We start from the raw sequence: 18,199 nt of genomic DNA on the forward strand, positions 1-18,199 counted from the left end.
TCTAGTTACTGCCAACTTAATTTATGTGTGTTGGAGATCAAACATATAGTCTTGTGTATGCTGGACAAGTACTCTAACATGGAGCTATATCTCTGCCTTTAACTATTAAATATTTGCAGGATCTACCTTCAAAGGCATTTCCTGTACTTCTTTCTTTTTAATTTTTAAAAGCTCTCAAGCCTTTAAACAGTATACTTTAGTTTTTATTTGTAGTTTTACTCATAAGAAGCTTTTGCTAAATTTAGAGATAAATTAACTGGTTAAGTTATAAGTAATATAGTTTTGGCAAGGTGAACAAAGTTGCAGTTATTAATAGCTGTTATCTGTGGTGACTTTGAATAAGCTGAATCAAATGTCAGACTTTGGCTATAAAACAATACTTTTTGGATCAGTATTAATACTCTTGGTAATCAGTGCTTTTGTTTCTTTAAAAAGCTGTTCTTTGCTTGCAATTGGCAAAAACCACTCTGAATTAGCTGAGTAAATTGAACCTCCCAATTAAAAAATTGGGGCTTGGTAGATACCCTATTATTCATCAGCTTGAGAACTGGAAGATCTAAAATACGGTGGGGTTCTTCAGCTTCTTTGATCTCTCACAACAGCATGAATATAATACTTTTAAGGCCTCTCTTTGCTAACATTCCATGTTAGATACTCATTTAACTGGCACTTTCTGCCGAGAAATCAGTCTAATTATTTTGTATGCCAATCGCAAAAGTTTTGAAGTCTTGTTCGTCAATACCACTATTGTTCTGTATGTGGTGGCAACTTCATGATTTTTTTCCAGTGTCCACACTGGCTTAATATCCCTTTTGTTCTGAAATAGCAATAGCCATTAGGGATCACTTTCATGTTAACCAGTTCTAGTTTTATCAACTATTTATGCCATTGATGATCCAAAGAAGACTATAGTCTGCTTGCCAGGATTTCTTATGCTATTTTAAAAAGCCAGTTTAGGCAGACAATATTCTCTTGCTACCCTTAAAAATGGATTAATTTTAAATATTATATGACATAAACTACTGGTAAAGACTAATAATCGATCTCTATTACCAACAATAGAATTTAGGGTAACTTTTAAATGGTTCAGCAATTTTTATATCTTGTTTAAAATAGAAAACCAAAAACTAGGCTGGGTGCCTGTGGCTCCTAACTACTCAGGAGGCTGAGATCTAAGTACTGCAGTACTGCCAGTTAGGCAGAAAAGTCCATGAAACTCTTATTTCCAATTAATTAGCAAAAAGCTGAAAGTGGAGCTGTGGCTCAGGAGATAGACTGCCAGCCCTGAAAGGGTGCCTAAGTCTCGAGTTCAAGTCCCAAGATTGGCAATAAATAAATAAATAAATAAACAAACAAATAAATAAATAAGATAGCTGAGATGAATGCAGCAATAACACTAACATTTTTAAACATGCAAAGACAAATTAGGATAACGTCAAATTCAAGACTTTTGACTGGTTTTATTTATATTTTGGTATTACAAGTGATCATTTTTAAAATGAACATTTTTCTATAAGAATATAAAGCACAAAAATTTGCCAAATATCTGATCTGCACAAATCCTTAAGAAAGGTTTTCTGTGTAGTCTTCATTGATGCAAATCTTTGTGTATGATCCACTCTTACTGCAGATCTCCAAGCTGTTTTCACAATAATGAAGCTACAAAAGTTTTCTGCAGGACACTCATTACAATCTAAATAATATTTCTACTAAAAAGAAAGCGGTGGAATACAAAACACAAGAGGTTCCGAGGAGAAGGCAATCTGTTGAGGCTCATTTTATCTTACTTGCTCTGTAGTTTTCTGTCATTATTTTTGAAAGAGCACATAGCATAGGAGGCATAGCATTGTCTTCATTAACTCTTCCTGATTTAGAATTCTGTTGTTGATAAAACTTGACCAATTATCAAACTATCCTTTGCATTTAATGACAAGCCTGTTACAAAGCATTTCATTAGTGGTATCAACAAATGCAAATGGACAGAAATTTAGAAAAAGTGGGTTCTGTGAAGCTTGCTCACTCCTCACATATTATAGGCTGTGCTGCCACCTCAACTTCTAACTAGATGTTTAATGCCTCACAGTGAAAGGCTGATCAATGGAAGCATGCAGAACAACTTTCTGGATATTGTAATATTTCATTTGATAAGGCAACAAAATGATAGGACAGAATTTAAGCAAGATTTATATGCGCTCCAATTTTTCACTCAGAAATTCTTCCACACTATCTGTGTTCCATTTGAGGATGCTTAGCTCTTCAGCAATGTTCCCGTTGTCATCCAAAAGCTTTAGTACAGGATCTGAACCACGAACATACTGTATAAAAGAGGGACATGATCATTATTTTCTGCTGTGAAAGGGCCTTGTTATTCTCAATCAACATCAAAACAGGTTTAAAAAATGTAAGAGCAATTAAAAATTTTTAGATGTAACATGATAATACATCTTAAAGGAAGTCTTTTAAGAAAGAATTAACTGGCATCATAAATGTGAGAAAAAATAATATTTCTTCTAAACAGAAAAGTATCTGCTGGTATCAAGAGAGTTTATTTGGGATTTAAAGCTTATTATGAATGTACAAACTATTTTTTGCATACATGACTCATACTGAAGAGCTTAAAATTTGATAGTGGTGGTGAATGAATTCAAATAAGATAGAAGAATGGTATAAGAGCAATTGTGAAATAAGCCGTGCATAAAAACAATTAGATATAGAATCCTATGCTGGATTACAAGTTTCTGTTGGCTTAAGAAATGTAATGATTTTGTTATAATCAGTTTAGAATTAGGTGGGGTTCTTGAAATTTCAGATCCATTAGTTGGTTGGAATCGGTATTTATAGTTCTGTGAAATTCTAAATCTGGGAAAAAATGACAATGAAACCAATGCATTTGTTACAAGATTAACTCTTTGATTTTAAATGACTAAAACCTGGTAACTAAGATATAGCTGTGTTGTCAGCAATTATGCTTCATGTGGTTTTTTTTTCCAAAATTCTGTGGATTATGGACTTGAGAGATGGAGAGAAGTTCTGATATCATTATCAACACTCAGTAATTCCCAATTTGTGTGTGTGTGTGTGTGTGTGTGTGTGTGTGTGTGTGTGTGTGTGTGTGTGTGTGTGTGTGTGTGTGTGTGTGTGTGTGTGTGTGTGTGTGTGTGTGTGTGTGTGTGTGTGTGTGTGTGTGTGTGTGTGTGTGTGTGTACTGTTGGGGGTGGAGCCCAGAGCCTTATGCATGGCAGGCAAGTATTGTACCGTTGAGTTGTACTTCCAGTCCCAAAGAATAAAGTCTGCTCCATTCAAGACAATGAGAATAAAAATACAAGCTACAAACAGACAATGGTGGCTCATGCCTATAATTCTAGCTACTCAGAAGGCTGAGATCTGGAAGATCCAGAGAATGGAGGTTTCAAAGCCAGCTTGGGCAGAAAAGACTTTGAGTCTGGGCTGGCAGCATGGTACAAGTAGTGAACACCAATCAATTACACAAATTAATCAAGTGTTAGGCCCTGAGTACAAACCTTCCTCCCTTCCAAAAAAAAGATAAGCTACAGATTGGCAGGAAAATCTCTGCAAAACAAACATCCAATAAAAGGATTCACATTAAACAGTCAACTCTTAAATTTTAGCAAAACCAAAAGAACTTATTCCAAACAAAACAATCTAACCTAACAAATCCAAATTAAAATGTGGGAAAATAAGCAAAAGTAAGACAGATGACAGCTAAGACTACATTAAGCTCAAAAAACTTATGCACAATTAAAGAAACAATGGACAGATTGAAAAAACAACCTGTAGAAGAAAATATTTCCAAGTCACATAGAGGCCAAACTATAAAACCCAGCAATTCACACTCCTACGCATTTATCCTAAATTAAATGAAAACTTTTGTATACATAGAAATTATATAAAAAAGTGTTAACTGTTGACCCAAACTACAAACTACAGAGTTATTCTTACATAGATGAATGGAAAAAAAAGAATCTGTGGTACAACAGAATATTGTTCAGCAATAAAAAGGAGCTATTGAAGCATAAAAAAGAAGCTCTCAGAATGTTACATGCACATTGATAAGTAAAAGAAGGCAATGTGAAAATACTATTATATGCACTCTACAAAAGGCAAAACCCATAAAGCAAGAACAAGACAAGTGGATGGCAGTGCTAGAGGAGACAGAGAGATAAATCTGAGAAGCAATCAAGATTTTTAGGACAGAGAAAATATTCTGCATGACAATGTTATTATGCAATTGGAAAACCTTCAGCCACACAAAAGAAAAACTGAACCTTAATACAAACTTACTGAATTCTAACAGGAAATTGAGGGTAAGGGTGGAGGCTAAATAGTATGGAAACTCCAGATTTTCTGTATACAAAGAACTGCTCTAAAAAACTCAAAGTTTATTTATCAATAAACTTATTTATACTTATTTATACTTATTTGTATTATACTTATTATACTAACAATAATTTTTTGTGTGGGTCTTGAGGCTTGGAATTAGGGCCTGAGCGCTATCCAGAGCCTTTTTGCTCAAGCAGTTGAGCCACAGCTGTACTTCAATATTTTTATGGTAGTTAAAGGAGATAAGAGTCTCAGACTTTCCTGCCCAGGGTGGCTTAGAACCTTAATCCTCAGAGCTGAGCCTCCTGAGTACCTAGGATTACAAGTGTGAGCCACCAGTGTCCAGCTATCGTTTTTATACTTATTTTACTTCAAAAAGTAACTGGAGAAGTTCCATTACAATAATCTTACCTTGATTTGTAGTCCACGGAACAGTTTGGGTTTATCACTTCTGACAAAAGCTTAAAGGAAAAAAAGATCCAAATTGTTATGTCAAAATCTCAGCCAGCTCAAAGATCAACACCAAAAATGGAAATAAACTTAAACCAAGTATTGTCTTACTCAAATAGGTAGTAAATAAATCTTTCGTGGCAGACTATATGTTTTAAGACTTTTTCAAATTAGTAAAAACACCAAATAGCTCAGCTATAAATGAGAATAGTCAAGGCAACTTTACAAAGTAACATATGAGGGAACAATTTAATAATATACTCCATGATACTGAGACCAGAACACTTAAACAATTAGAAGAGATAAATACATTTTTTTTTTTTTTTTTGGCCCGGTCATGGGGCCTGAACTCTGGGCCTGGGTGCTGTCCCTTAGCTCTTCAGCTCAAGGCTGGCATTCTACTACTTGAGCCACAGTGCCACTTCCGGCTTTTTTTTCCCCTTTTTGCTTATGTGGTGCTGAGGAATCGAACCCAGAGCCTAATGCATGCAAGGCAAGCACTCTACCACTGAGCCACCTTCCCAGCCCAGAGATAAATATTTTACATGTTTTGAATATGGTAAAGTTATTAATCAGAAAAAAGGAGTGGGAAGGGATATATGTGTCTGATGTATATGTGAATTATTCAAAGAAAACTTTTGAGAAAATTATTGAGCTATTTGGGAATAACAGAAAACATAGGTATCAACATTGAATCATATTTAAATACATTTCACATAGAGTAAAACTTTAACACAAAAATATTGGTTATCTACTATATGTAAGACAGCATACATAGCTACATCAAACATATTAGTCTCTGACTTTATGAAATTTATAGTTTGATGAAGAGGCTAAACAAATAATTACACTTGTGATAAATGCTAAGAGAGGTTCAGAATACTCACTAAAGCTTGTAAAACAGATACCTAAAATGAATATGGAAAACAAAATTCTTCCCCTAAAAGAAATGCTTTATAGGTTTGCATAAAAATTGAAACTTTAGAGCAGCAATATCACCACTACCATAAACATGACCAACTGGTAAAAATTATCTCTAAATTGCAATGTATTAAGAGGTTGTTACAATAAAGAAAAAGTACCTAAGCAATGGACTGAAGATAGAAACATGTAATTAATAGAAAAAGGATCAATCAACAATTGAAATAAATGCTCAGGTACACTAATAATTATAATGCCAAAGAGCAAGATACTCACATACAGATTTATTTTAGAGTAGAAAAAAAGAAGGAGCAGGGAGAGATTGTTTATCCTAGGTTGAGTTGTGGGAAGAGGTCCAAACATCCTTCTAAAAGGGTACTTAGCAAGTGTTAAAATGTACTGTTTTAAGCTTGTTAGTATACTTATAGGATTCAATTTATATTGATAGATTATACTTTTAGATGATATGTTCCAAGGTCTTCATAAAAATTTAGGTATTTGGAAGGCTGGGAATGAGTGCTTGCCTAGCATATATGAGGCCTTGGGTTTAATTCCTCAGTATCACATAAGCAGAAAAAGCTGCAAGTGGTGCTATGGCTCAAGTGGTAAGAGTGCTAGCCTTAAGCAAAAGGAGTTCAAGGATAGTGCCCGGGCCCTGAGGCCAAGCCCCAGGACTGGCCAAAAACAAACCAAAAAAACAAAACAACAACAAAAAAACCTAGGTATTTGGAAATAATCTAAATGTGTGAAAAGGCTATTGGTAGGATGAACACATCAATTACTAAAAAAATGATACTGACCTATATTTATTCACAAAGTACAAACTTTTATGATATATAGGTTATAGATTCATTTTTTCCCCTATGGGTATTGAAAAAGTAGTAGATACTTATCCCTAAATAATTTCATTTCTAAATGAAACAGCTCAGAAGCACTAACTAAAGTCCTAAACAGAAGGCTTTAACCTGGGATATCGATAGGGGGAAATTTTAAAGGAGTATTTCCTTCTTTTTTTCGTTGTTAATATTTGTGTCTTGTCAACTTTTCAATAATGATCATGTCTATCTGATCAAATTTAAAAAGTTTAGAACACATTTTTTAAAATTTTTTATTGTAAAGATACTATACAGGGAGTTACAGTTACATGAGCAAGGTAATGAGTACACTTCCTATTGAGCATTGTTACCCCCTCCATTGTTTTCCCCCTACCATCCCTTCCCTCCCTACCTTCCCCGAGGTTTTTTTTTTTTTAAAATTGTGATTAAGTGATTACATAATTTCCCAAATTTCACAGTATTGTGGAATAATGATGCTCATTTAAAGTCACAAGTTCATTCTAACTTTCCTGGAGCAAATTGTCTATCACAGTCTGTAACATATAATGGTGTACACATATATACCATACATGTGATCAGCAGCATGGGGATATTTAGTAGTGTAGAACATAACACGTATAGCATTTTGTTTAGTATCTTATATTTCTGTGCTTTGAACACAGGGCCTGGTACTTGAGAGGCTGGTGTTGTTAGGCCATATTCCGAGCTAGAGACTTATTCTTCAAACTTGGAATTAGAAAACAAGTGTATTTACTGACTTTTCATTATGAAGGTAGGGTAAGTGAAATTTTCTTTTAAAGTTTTGAGGACTTGAAAGATACTAATTTCTCCCTGCAAAACTTAATTCAAAATAAAACTGTTATTCTGACTGATTAAAGTTACGTTTTCTATTTAATTTCATTCTGCAAGATTTGTTCAAATATTCTGCTCAATCAAGAACTTTCAAACAAGTTATTTTATGATATCCTACTGCATTTTAGACTTAGCTAACTCTCTATGCATGGACAAAACAGTATCCAACACACTTCCAAATGTGTCAATTTGTTTTTCCAATTACATTAAGAAACCACTCTGAAGAAAGATTATTCTTTTCTGTATCCAAAACAAAACTGTCAGCAGTTAGTAATTTTCATTTAACAGACTTTTAATAGGATGAAATGAGTGAACAAATTTAAAAGAAATATTAAGAGGAGTCCCTAATGACTGTTTCTATCAGCTTTTAACTCTTTTCTGTTAGGCAGAGATCCATAAAGCATCCTCAATCTGAATCAGAATAATTGTTACTTTGTATAGGCAAATCTCTTTTTACAAGCAGTAAACGAACTTTTTAAAAACAAATCTTTAATGACATCATATACACATAGCATTGGATCAGTTATCTGAGAATATGAGGAAACTATGTTCTTTAACTTCAATAAATAAAAAAAGAGTAAGAAACCTACAATTTCCTTAAAACAGATTTGTAAAAAAAGAGGCAGAAGATGGTCATAAAGGCAATGCAATCGGGGCAGGCTATAGCTGTATGATAGAGCTTTGTTCAGAGTGTGAATAGTCCTGGGTTTGATTCCCAGAATCAAAGAAATTAAATATTGCTAATTATTTGTATGCACAGCTGAAGGTCAAACTCAGCAGGGCTTCAGGCTTTCATACTAGAAAAACACTCTACCATTGACTATATTTTAGCACAAATGCTATTAATTTAATAATAAGTAATAAATACCCTGGATTAAGAGAAGTAAGATTTACTGTACCTGAGTGACAAAAGGCAACAAAAATGCAACTAGAGAACTGAAAACTTAAGAACTGAATATCAAATGATGCCCTTTCTGCAACACAATCTCAAAGACCAAAAGGACTTTACTTCTTACCTTATCTTGATCTTAAAAACTGACATTTCATAATAGTGAAACAACTGCCAAGGTTTTGAATGGAGAAAGTAAATGAAAAAAATACAGCAAATATATATGCTAAGAGGGCTGGAGTACATGTGGCTCAGTAGTAAAACTCTTGCCTAGCAGGTGCAAAGCCCTGAGTTTGTTCTCTAGCACTTCAAAACCTAAACAAAACTATGCTAAAAAAGGCAACAGTATTCTTGGATCTTCACCAGTCAGGAAAAAAAAAAATGACAGTAATTAGTTGGGTGCCATTCATGCCTGTTAATCCCAGCTACTTGAGAAGCAGATACTGTGAGAATTGAAAGTTAAAGCCAGTCCCCAGGGCAAAATTATCAATAGACCTCCATCTCAACCAAATGCTGGGCATGTGAGTTTCCAGCCACTCCAGCTATGCAGTAAGCATAAATATGTGGGCAGGGGTCCATGCTAAGCAGGACAAAAAACACAGAATAACAAAAGCAAAAAAGATTGTAGAACATGTCAAATGCATGACCCTGAGTTAAAAATTCCAGTACCATGGGAGAGAGGACAAATTTGAATGCAGTAATGATTTGAATCACCAGTATGAACATATATAACATGACAGTGTTATATGGGAAAATTCTCATGATGCTCTACAAAGGATAAGAAAAATCCGAATAGTGAATTTTTAAACACTTGACAAAAATTTGGTATTTTAATATACAGAGCTGCTTGTTGTAATCATATTTAATTATATTTCTTGTGCTCTAGAGCTTCATGAATTGTCAATATACAAAGAGAAACTAATATTCGGATAAATGACACCCTTTCAAGATACATTTATTTTCCTTAGATTCTGAAAAGAACCAAAATAGATTAGTGTTTGGAACATATGAAAAAAATAGCAATTACTGTAGAATTACTGTACAATTACAGTAGATACTGTTTCTATTTCAAAGTGATTTATGAATAATTTTGCAAAATAATAAGTAAAAAACAAAGCTATGAGGAATTCTATTAAAAATTTAAACACAAGCCAGATATGGATGTATAATCTGTAATCTTAGCACTGAAAAGGCTTAGGTAGGGAGAAGGCAGCCTTTTTTGGAGATCATGTCTCCAAAAAAACCAAGCGAGACACATATGAACAAGAATTTGAGGTAAATAAAATAAAATGTGCTCTGATGCAACTAATAGCTTACTGACTCTCATATTTGAATTGGTAACAAACCTATCTTACAAATATGGATTCTAGATTTCAAATACATTTCTAGTAGATTCTAGCTTATTATTGCTCTGACTTTTCTTCTTGTATATTGTCAAAGTGATAGTATTTGAAGGCTTATTTTGTTGAAGATGACCATCTTATTTGTAAAATACTAACTTTTAGTTATATAAATATATTAGAACAATCAATCCAGTATTTTTTTCCAGTAATTTTTAATTTTTTTAATGAAGGAAGTGCTGGGGATTAAGGCTAGGACCTAACATATGCTAAGTACACTTACTTCTACCACTGGACTAAATCCATAGCTTACACCATCCATTTCCTGCCAAACATCTATTTACATACGTCTACTTTGGCATAAACATCATAAAAACTAGGTGTTATAATCACCAGAACAACACACACTCATGTATGATAAAGTATTTGCTTGAAACAAAAATTTACTTTCTTTTTGTCCTTTGTAATATATATTGTTCATTCACTGATTCCTGATTTTGAGAAAACTCATTCTAATTGTTAGTAAATAAAGTATCACAGCCAGAGATTTTGCTATCTAATTAGATATACTATGATTAGTCTAGAGTAGCACTGTCCAATAGAAATTTCTGCATTAATGTCAATATTCTATCTCTGATCTGTTTGATATAATGTACTCAGCATTGAAATATTGCAATTCACTGAGGAACTGAGTGGGTTAAATAGCCAGTGGTTGGCTACATAACTGGACAATTGAGGCCTAAAGCACAAGATTCATCTTTCATTTAACAATCATAAAAAACTTGTCAATTTTCTTTTATGCCATTATGGGTAGAAAACAATATATCTGAATTCACAAATGTGTCCAATGAAAACTAAAACCCCTATAAATTGGACAAAGATGGCGTCATACTATGTAGGCCATGCAGTAACAAAAATCAAAGAAAACTGTAATATTGATGTTTCACTTTATTATTACATTATCCTTCTAACTTTAGTCTTTATTTATTTATTTATTTATTTATTTTTTGGGTCCGGTTGTGGACCTGAACTCTGGGCCTGGGTGCTGTCCCTCAGCTCTTCAGCTCAAGGCTAGCATTCTACCACTTGAGCCACAGCGCCGCTTCTGGCTTTTTTTTCTGCTTATGTGGTACTGAGGAATAGAACCCGGGGCCTCATGCATGCAAGGCAAGTGCTCTACCACCAAGCCACCTTCTCAGCCCTGTTTTTTTTTTTTTTTTTTTTACTATGGTTTAATTATCCCTAATATAGCTTAGATATTCAAAAGGAATGATAGAGTAAGTAACTATAAGATGGAATAAGCTTTATTCTCTGAAAATAAGAAGAATGGCAGTATTTTTTCTTCTCTGTCAGTTGTGGTAGTTGAACTCTGGGCCTGCGGGCTGTCTGAGCTCTTTTGAACTCCGGGCCTGGGTGCTGTCTCTGAGCTCTTTTGCTGGTACTCTACTACTTTGAGTTACAGCTCCACTTTTCTGGTGGTTAATTGGAGATATGAGTCTCATAGACTTAGTTTAATTAAAGCCTGCCCAGGCTGGCTTTGAACCAGGATCCTGAGCCCTCAGGCTCTTGAGTAGCTAGGATTACAGGCATGAGCCACAATCATCAGGCTTATTTTAGTACTTCTCAATGATAATCAGTTCAGAAATTTTGAAAGAAATCAGACCCATCACTATTTCTAGGAAATGAGCTTATGACTGTCAATTATAAAGGCAAATTTGTAAAGAGTACTTCAAAATGATACAGATTTATCACGTATTAAATGTTTCATTCAGGTTTTCCCTTAGGCTTCTTATTTTGTCACTTATACTACCCCTAAGAGCTAAGTTTTATTGTATATGGCTGAGGAGAACCTCCTCTTAACATTCAGGGACATGTTAGAGCTAGCCTTTAACACACCTATCAATCCTAGTGCTTGCTCTATAAGCAGGGATTGGAGAATAAGTGTATGTCTTGAAGTTAAAGAAAAATGTTTGAATTACTTATTTCCAAAAATCACATACAGTGAAAATATAAATGAAAAGGGACAAAACAGGCCTACATCTATATATGACACATCTTTGATTGCATCACATGTAGTCCTACAATATAATATACTGAATATTGATTTTAAGATTTGATTATAAAAGCTTATAGCAAATATGATTAAGACTGTGAATAGCCATATAGTTAGTTCTTATTGATTAAAAAATGTCATTCATATCCATCCCCACCATTTCATACAATTATTTCATTTAATAATACAAATAGCACAACAAACACATGTGAAATCTTAACTTTGCATTCGTGTATTAAAAAGCTTAAAATAGGAAAATTTATTGTTGTAAATTGCTTTGTTTTTGGAACTGGGCTAAGAAATATGATCTGTATCAACACTGGAGTTGCTTAACATAGATGTAACATGGAGGAGGCAGGAGGATTTAAGTTCAAAACTACTGTAAGCTACATAGTGAGACTCTATTCCCCACCCAAACAAATTAGAAAAAAAAAAAGCAAGAAAGAAATCTATGTTACCACAGACATAAAATCTGGTTTCATAAATAGGATGGCTTTTTGCAGCATCAATGAAAACTAAGTCACAGAAGGTTATTAATAAAACAATTCAGTCAAATATGATGACACATGGCTATAACTCCCGCATTTAGAAGCTGAGGCAGGAGGATTCTAATATGCTAGGATATACACTGGTATTGTTAAAGATAAAAACAACCAAAGCAACCTAACAGCACTTAAAAAAACAAAAAAATACAAATCAGTAAATATAATCAGTATGGTATAAGGTAACTGACAAAACTTTGGCAACTGCTGTGTTATTTAATATTCAGATCCAATGGTAAACATTGCTTCTCTAATGACAGAACCTGCAATTCTCTTAGTAAAAGCTCAGAATGGGAATAAGACTAATCATGCTGTCATTTGAAGAACTAATATAAAAGACCAATACAAGTTGCTGTATTTTAGCCAGGATGTTGGGTCTAACTGGCCCCATCTTTGCCCCGCGGTGGATAGGGAATTGGGTTTAACTGGTTCCATCTTGTCTTCATGATGGAGGAAGGTGCAGTTCCCATCTCCTAGGCGATGGGCATGCCTGTGGGACTTGGATGATAGGTTACTGGACGGTTCAGTCCAGTGCCCTGTGACCCTGGCCCAGGACCTGACCCTATTTAGATGCAGACATGTTTAGGCGCCAGGACACCAAGCCTCTTGTGTCTGTCTCCTGTCTCGTGTCCCCTGGCTCTCCTCCAGTCACCATAGCGTCCGATTTCAGCTCTCCATATCTGGTTTGTTAGTTAGTATTGTTTTTTTCTGCTTTCTTAGTTTTCTAAGTGTTAAGTATATTAGAAGGGCTGCAGGCCTTTGAAACAGGAGTCTACCTGCAGACACTGGCTTTCTAATAGACTCCAGATTCATTCTTTCAAAATGTGGCTTCTTTGTTTAGGTGTCTGAGATAAAGGGGGGCAGGATCAGAGTAAGAATGTTTACCCACAGCAGAAGTAGAAATTAAATCTGTGCTACATTAGAATATGTACTTATTCTAACAAAGAATATATTTAACTAGATGTGTCTCTTTGAGGCTCACTTAAAATTGACAAGTTAAACTACTGAATTTCATATTTCTGTGTCAAAATAAGCATTATTATAAGCAAATCTAAGTCAGCAATAAAAGGCATGAGCTCACACAGGAAATTTGTATGACATGTGGAATCCCCCCATAATCATTTACCGTTAGTAAATAATGTAAGAAACAATTGAAAATAAGTCAATATCAAAACAAAATAAAGTATATAAATAGAATGATTATGTATTTAAATAAAAAGCTTCACTATTGTGAGTTCAGTATCATAAAACTTATCTTCAAGTGCATACAAAGACAAAATATTTAAAAAGCCTTTTTGAATAGGTAAGCTCACCATTGTTTGATGTTTGCCTGAAGAATACAGTTACAATGATCCTTTAACATATTTATCATTAAATTCTTGTGAAGATATACATATTATGACTCTTTTGTGTACCCAAATTATATGGTAATCAATTCTATTCTAACTTCATGCAGTTTTTCATAAATCTAGTCACATTTAAAATATACTAGAATGGTGTGTTATTTAAAGGAATTACATTTACATCTGCTAAAAGAAGAGCTGTCATAAAAGTTACTTGGCAACAGAATCTCCTTTTAAGAAAATAACCACTTCATTTGTTGTATTTTAAATCTACATTTTATATACTATAAAAACAAACGAACAAAATTCATACGTTGTTAAGAAAGTCTAATTCTAAAACTTATTTTTGTGAATATTTAATGAAATCATTCTTGTATAATGGTGACTTTAAAATGATTCAATAGTTTGCTACATACCTTGGACTTGAGGGAACCTCCCCAATTTTCATCCACAGACTTCAAGAATAGCTCCTGCATAAAGCTACAAGAGGAAAATCAGGAATTATAAAACTGGTATAAACTTATGTGGGCTGTGTAGAAAGTATTTGCCTAGCATTTGGGAGGCACTGAATTTCACTTCCAGAAATAGCATAAAAAAAAAAAAAGGGCAGTGTTAACCTTACAGTTAAACAGATACACAGATCCCCTTCCCCACCCCAAAAGTCAGAGTTCAATAAGACTGTAATTCCAGTCCCTAACAGAAAAGGAAATGGATGAGCTATAAAAGGAATATTCCTTTTCTGTGATTTCAGTTACCCATGGCCAACAGGGGACTGGAAATATTAAATAGAAAATTAGTAAAATAAGCAATTCATTAAGTTTTAAATTAAGCACTATTCCTAGTAGTGTGGTAAAATTTTACTCCATCCTGTCCAGGAAATGAAATCATCCCTTTTGTCTAGTATATTCATACTTTATATATTCCCTGCCAATTAGTCACTTAGTTGTTGTCTAAAAAGATGGACACAGGGCTTCTGTTTAAGTAACCCTTATTTTATTAGTCATGACCCCAAAGTGCAAAAGAAATGGTAGATATAAAAGTCAATACACTGTTATACTTGTTCAACTGGGAGTTAAGAAGGGAGATTCTTACTGGACATTAAATACTTCATGAAGTATTTTTTATCTGCCCAAAAAGATGGAAGAAAAGCAAATCTTATAGGAAATAGTATTTAAAGATATTACAGGAAAACCACTAAAATGTCATTATAAAGGACTAAAATACATTTTTCTTTAATGAAATTTAGATTCAGTGGTAAACATTGCATTTGCAATCATAAAACCTACAATTCTCTTAGTAAAAGCTTAGAAAAACTTAAATGCAAATATTTATTGCAATAAATCCAATAGCAAATACCACTTTTTTTGATAGCAACAAAAGCCTGCCCATTCTTTTTATGGAATAATGTGATGCTAAGAGAATGCTAGTGAATTTTAAGAACTTAACACATTTGCTTGAGTTCGTCTTAGTTTTTAGTTATATGGTCCAGAAATTTAAAAAAAATGGAATTTTACCTTTAGCATTCTAAGATAGAATCTATTTAATAAAACAAACCCCCCACATATACTATGAATGCTTATTTAAAAAAATTTTTGAAAATGCACAAAAACACAAAACAGAAATTTCTAAAATACCAATTGACTACCTCAGAGTATTAGAAATATGTATAATAGCTCAGATGTAATCTTCTCTAGAAAAACCGGTTGATTTTGATTTTGTAGGGTTCTCTTCTCTGTCTCTCTCTCTTTTTAAATAGGGGTTAAGTATTGAAATTCGGGCCTTGAACTAGGGCAGACAGGTGCTCTGTCAGTTCAGCCACACTTCTCAGCCTCCTGTAGTTTTAATTAGGGACCGTCTCTGTAAACTTTCATAGAATTCTGTTCTTATGCTTTTTATACATAATTTACTCATATCATATATAATTTAAAAATATTGTAAGATGAACAAAACAAAAAGTTGCATAACTAGAAGTTGCATAACATTACTGAAGTGACATTTTAACAGCATTAATTTGTGATCCTAATTGCTATTTTGCTTATGAATTTCTATTTATTATTATGTTTTTGTACTTGCACCAAGACTTGAACTCAGGGCCTTGTGCTCTCACTTTAATTTTCTGCTCTAAATCCAGTGAATCTAAATTTTCTTCTCCAAATCCAGCTTTTTGTTAGTTAACTAGAGCTAAGAGTTTCTTGGATGTGTCTGCTGAAGTTGGCCTCAAAGTCATGATCCTCAGATCTCAGCCTCTTGAGTAGCTAGGATTACAGGTATGAGCCTCCAGTACCTAGTGGAGTTTATAGTTTTTAATAGGAAAATATTTGCTTCATGGCAAATAAATAATTTGAGTTGGTTATAATTATAGTAAACTTTAAATGTCTTAATTGGTTATAATTATAGTAAACTTTAAATGTCCTAAGGAACTTAACAGATTATGTTTCAGTTGTGTGCATGAACTCACTTTCCTATAGCTAGCAGAAGGCACGATGGCGGCACTCTTCAGGGCTATCATTCATTGTTCTGTAATTAGGTAACCACTCCAAAATTTCTCATACCACAAATTTACATGCCATGCTACTTACAAATAACAGGAATCCTCTAGGTCATGAAGTATGAAAAGAGTAAAAGAAACTGGTTAAAATTCCTTGACTTTAGAGTTTTAATCTAGCAACTTTTACTTTTTTTTTTTTTTTTTGTTGGTCGTGGGGCTTGAACTCTGGGCCTGGGCGCTGTCCCTCAGCTCTTCAGCTCAAGGCGAGCGCTCTACCACTTGAGCTATAGCACCACTTCCCAACTTTTACTTTTTATAGTGAACAAAACACAAAAATAGCCTGGCACAGGTGGCTCACCCCTGTAATCCTAGCTACTTAGGAGGCTGAGATATCAGAATTGCGGTTCAAAGCCAGCCCAGGCAGGAAAGGCCATGAGATTCTTATCTCCAGTAAACTACCAGAAAACCCTAAGTGGCGCTGTGGCTCAAGTGGTAGAGCACTAGCCTTGAGCTAAAGAGCTTAGGGACAGTGCCCAGCCAGAGTTCAAGCCCCACGACTGACAAAAAAACAACATAACAAAAAACAAAACAAAACTACACACAAAAATATTATGCTTTTAAGCAAAGACCCTGTGGCTCATTTCTGTAATCCTAGCTACTCAGGCATTGAGATCCCTAGATTTCAAATTCAAGGTCAGACTAGGAAGAAAGGGTTCCATCTCCAAAATAACCAGGAAAAAAAAAAGTGCTGCTGCATGTCTTAAGTGGCAGAATGGCAGCCTAGCAAGCTCAAGGGCCTGAGTTGAATGACAGCCCAGCAAGTTCAAGGGCCTGAGTTCAACATGGGGATGACCGAAAAGCAAGAACAAAAATGAAAAATCCCAAACAAGTTAACTTTCAAGAAAGGTAGTATATTAATAGAAAAAACTAAAAAGAAAAAAAAAAAAGAAGCAAATAATTTCTCAGAACAAGCTGGCAGTAGCTTTTTGTATGCATTAAATAAGCTGTATTTATGTTGGACATGGTGGCTTGCTCATGCCTCTATCCTAGTAGGCTGGGGTAGGAGGACTTGAAGTTTCAGAAAATCAAGAGCTACAAAAGGAGACATGTCTCAAAACCAACCAATCAAAAAACAAAAAGACTCTAGGCATTAATAGTTCATTACTGCATTAGGATTATACTAGCCCAAATAATTTAAAATAAGTGGACATTTTAACTACTGCTAGAATGTATAGAATCTATGAATGTATAGAATCATTCTATACATTTCATGTAATTTACCAAGATTTTGGAACAATGCATTCCTTTTCTTATAGGTAGATTTCTCTAATAGCAAATCACTATTGGAATATAAATTTCTCTCCTGAGGAATTTCCCTATCTGAAGAATCTCCACTTTCTGGAGATACTGGATAATTTTGTTGTAACTAAAGTCAACTAATTTCTACAAATAGGCTCAGATTCACAGACAAAAAGTTAATCAAGGCTTTCTGGGGGCTTCTTAGGCAGGTGTTCAACTGCTAAGGCATCCCTCCAGCCCTTCAGTGGTTTTTCATCTTCTAGCTACACTCCAAAATAATTTTTAAACAAAATGCTTTTTTGGGGGTCAGTCCTGGGGCCTGAACTCTGGGCATGGGGACTGTCCCTGAGCTCTTCACCTCAAGGCTAGCGCTCTACCACTTGAGCCACAGCGCCACTTCCAGCTTTTTTTTCTGCTTATGTGGTGCTGAGGAATCAAACCCAGGGCCTCATGCATGCAAGGCAAGCACTCTACCACTGAGCCACCTTCCCAGCCCCTTAAACAAAATACTTTTTAAGTCACACACACACTTTTTTAAAATAATTTTTTATTGTGATTAAGTGATTACATAAATTTCAGAAATTTCACAATATTGTGAAAGTGATACTTAAAAGTCACAAACACATTATAACCTCCATGAGGCAAATTGTTATTATCGTGGTCTATAAAGTTTGTGAATTCTATGAGCTTTGACAATACAACTATTTCTTCTATATTGGGTGGTATGTTAATTTCTTTCCTTTTGTTTTGTGTTAGCTGTTCCCTCTGGTGCTGGTCCTGGGATTTGAACTTAAGAGCCTTCCTGCTGTCTTGTGCTTTAGTGGTTAAGGCTAGTGTCCTATCAC

The 18,199-nt window shown here is 34.4% G+C and overlaps 1 protein-coding gene across 1 annotated transcript in view; it reads right to left on the reverse strand.

Annotated features, from left to right (window-relative positions):
• Positions 1–1,440: 1,440 nt before the first annotated feature.
• Positions 1,441–18,199, reverse strand: part of Selenof (selenoprotein F) — a 47,804-nt gene continuing 31,045 nt past the window's right edge. Inside the window, exons 3-5 of the mRNA XM_042692340.1 lie at positions 13,984–14,047; positions 4,753–4,802; positions 1,441–2,315 (exon numbers count right to left, since the gene is read on the reverse strand). Of these exons, the coding sequence (XP_042548274.1) occupies positions 2,184–2,315; positions 4,753–4,802; positions 13,984–14,047 (246 nt within the window). The 3' untranslated portion in view covers positions 1,441–2,183. The remainder of the gene's footprint in view (positions 2,316–4,752; positions 4,803–13,983; positions 14,048–18,199) is intronic.

The sequence above is a fragment of the Dipodomys spectabilis genome, unplaced genomic scaffold (genome assembly GCF_019054845.1).
Source record: "Dipodomys spectabilis isolate Male_0828 unplaced genomic scaffold, ASM1905484v1 ptg000148l, whole genome shotgun sequence".
Lineage (NCBI taxonomy): Eukaryota > Metazoa > Chordata > Mammalia > Rodentia > Heteromyidae > Dipodomys > Dipodomys spectabilis.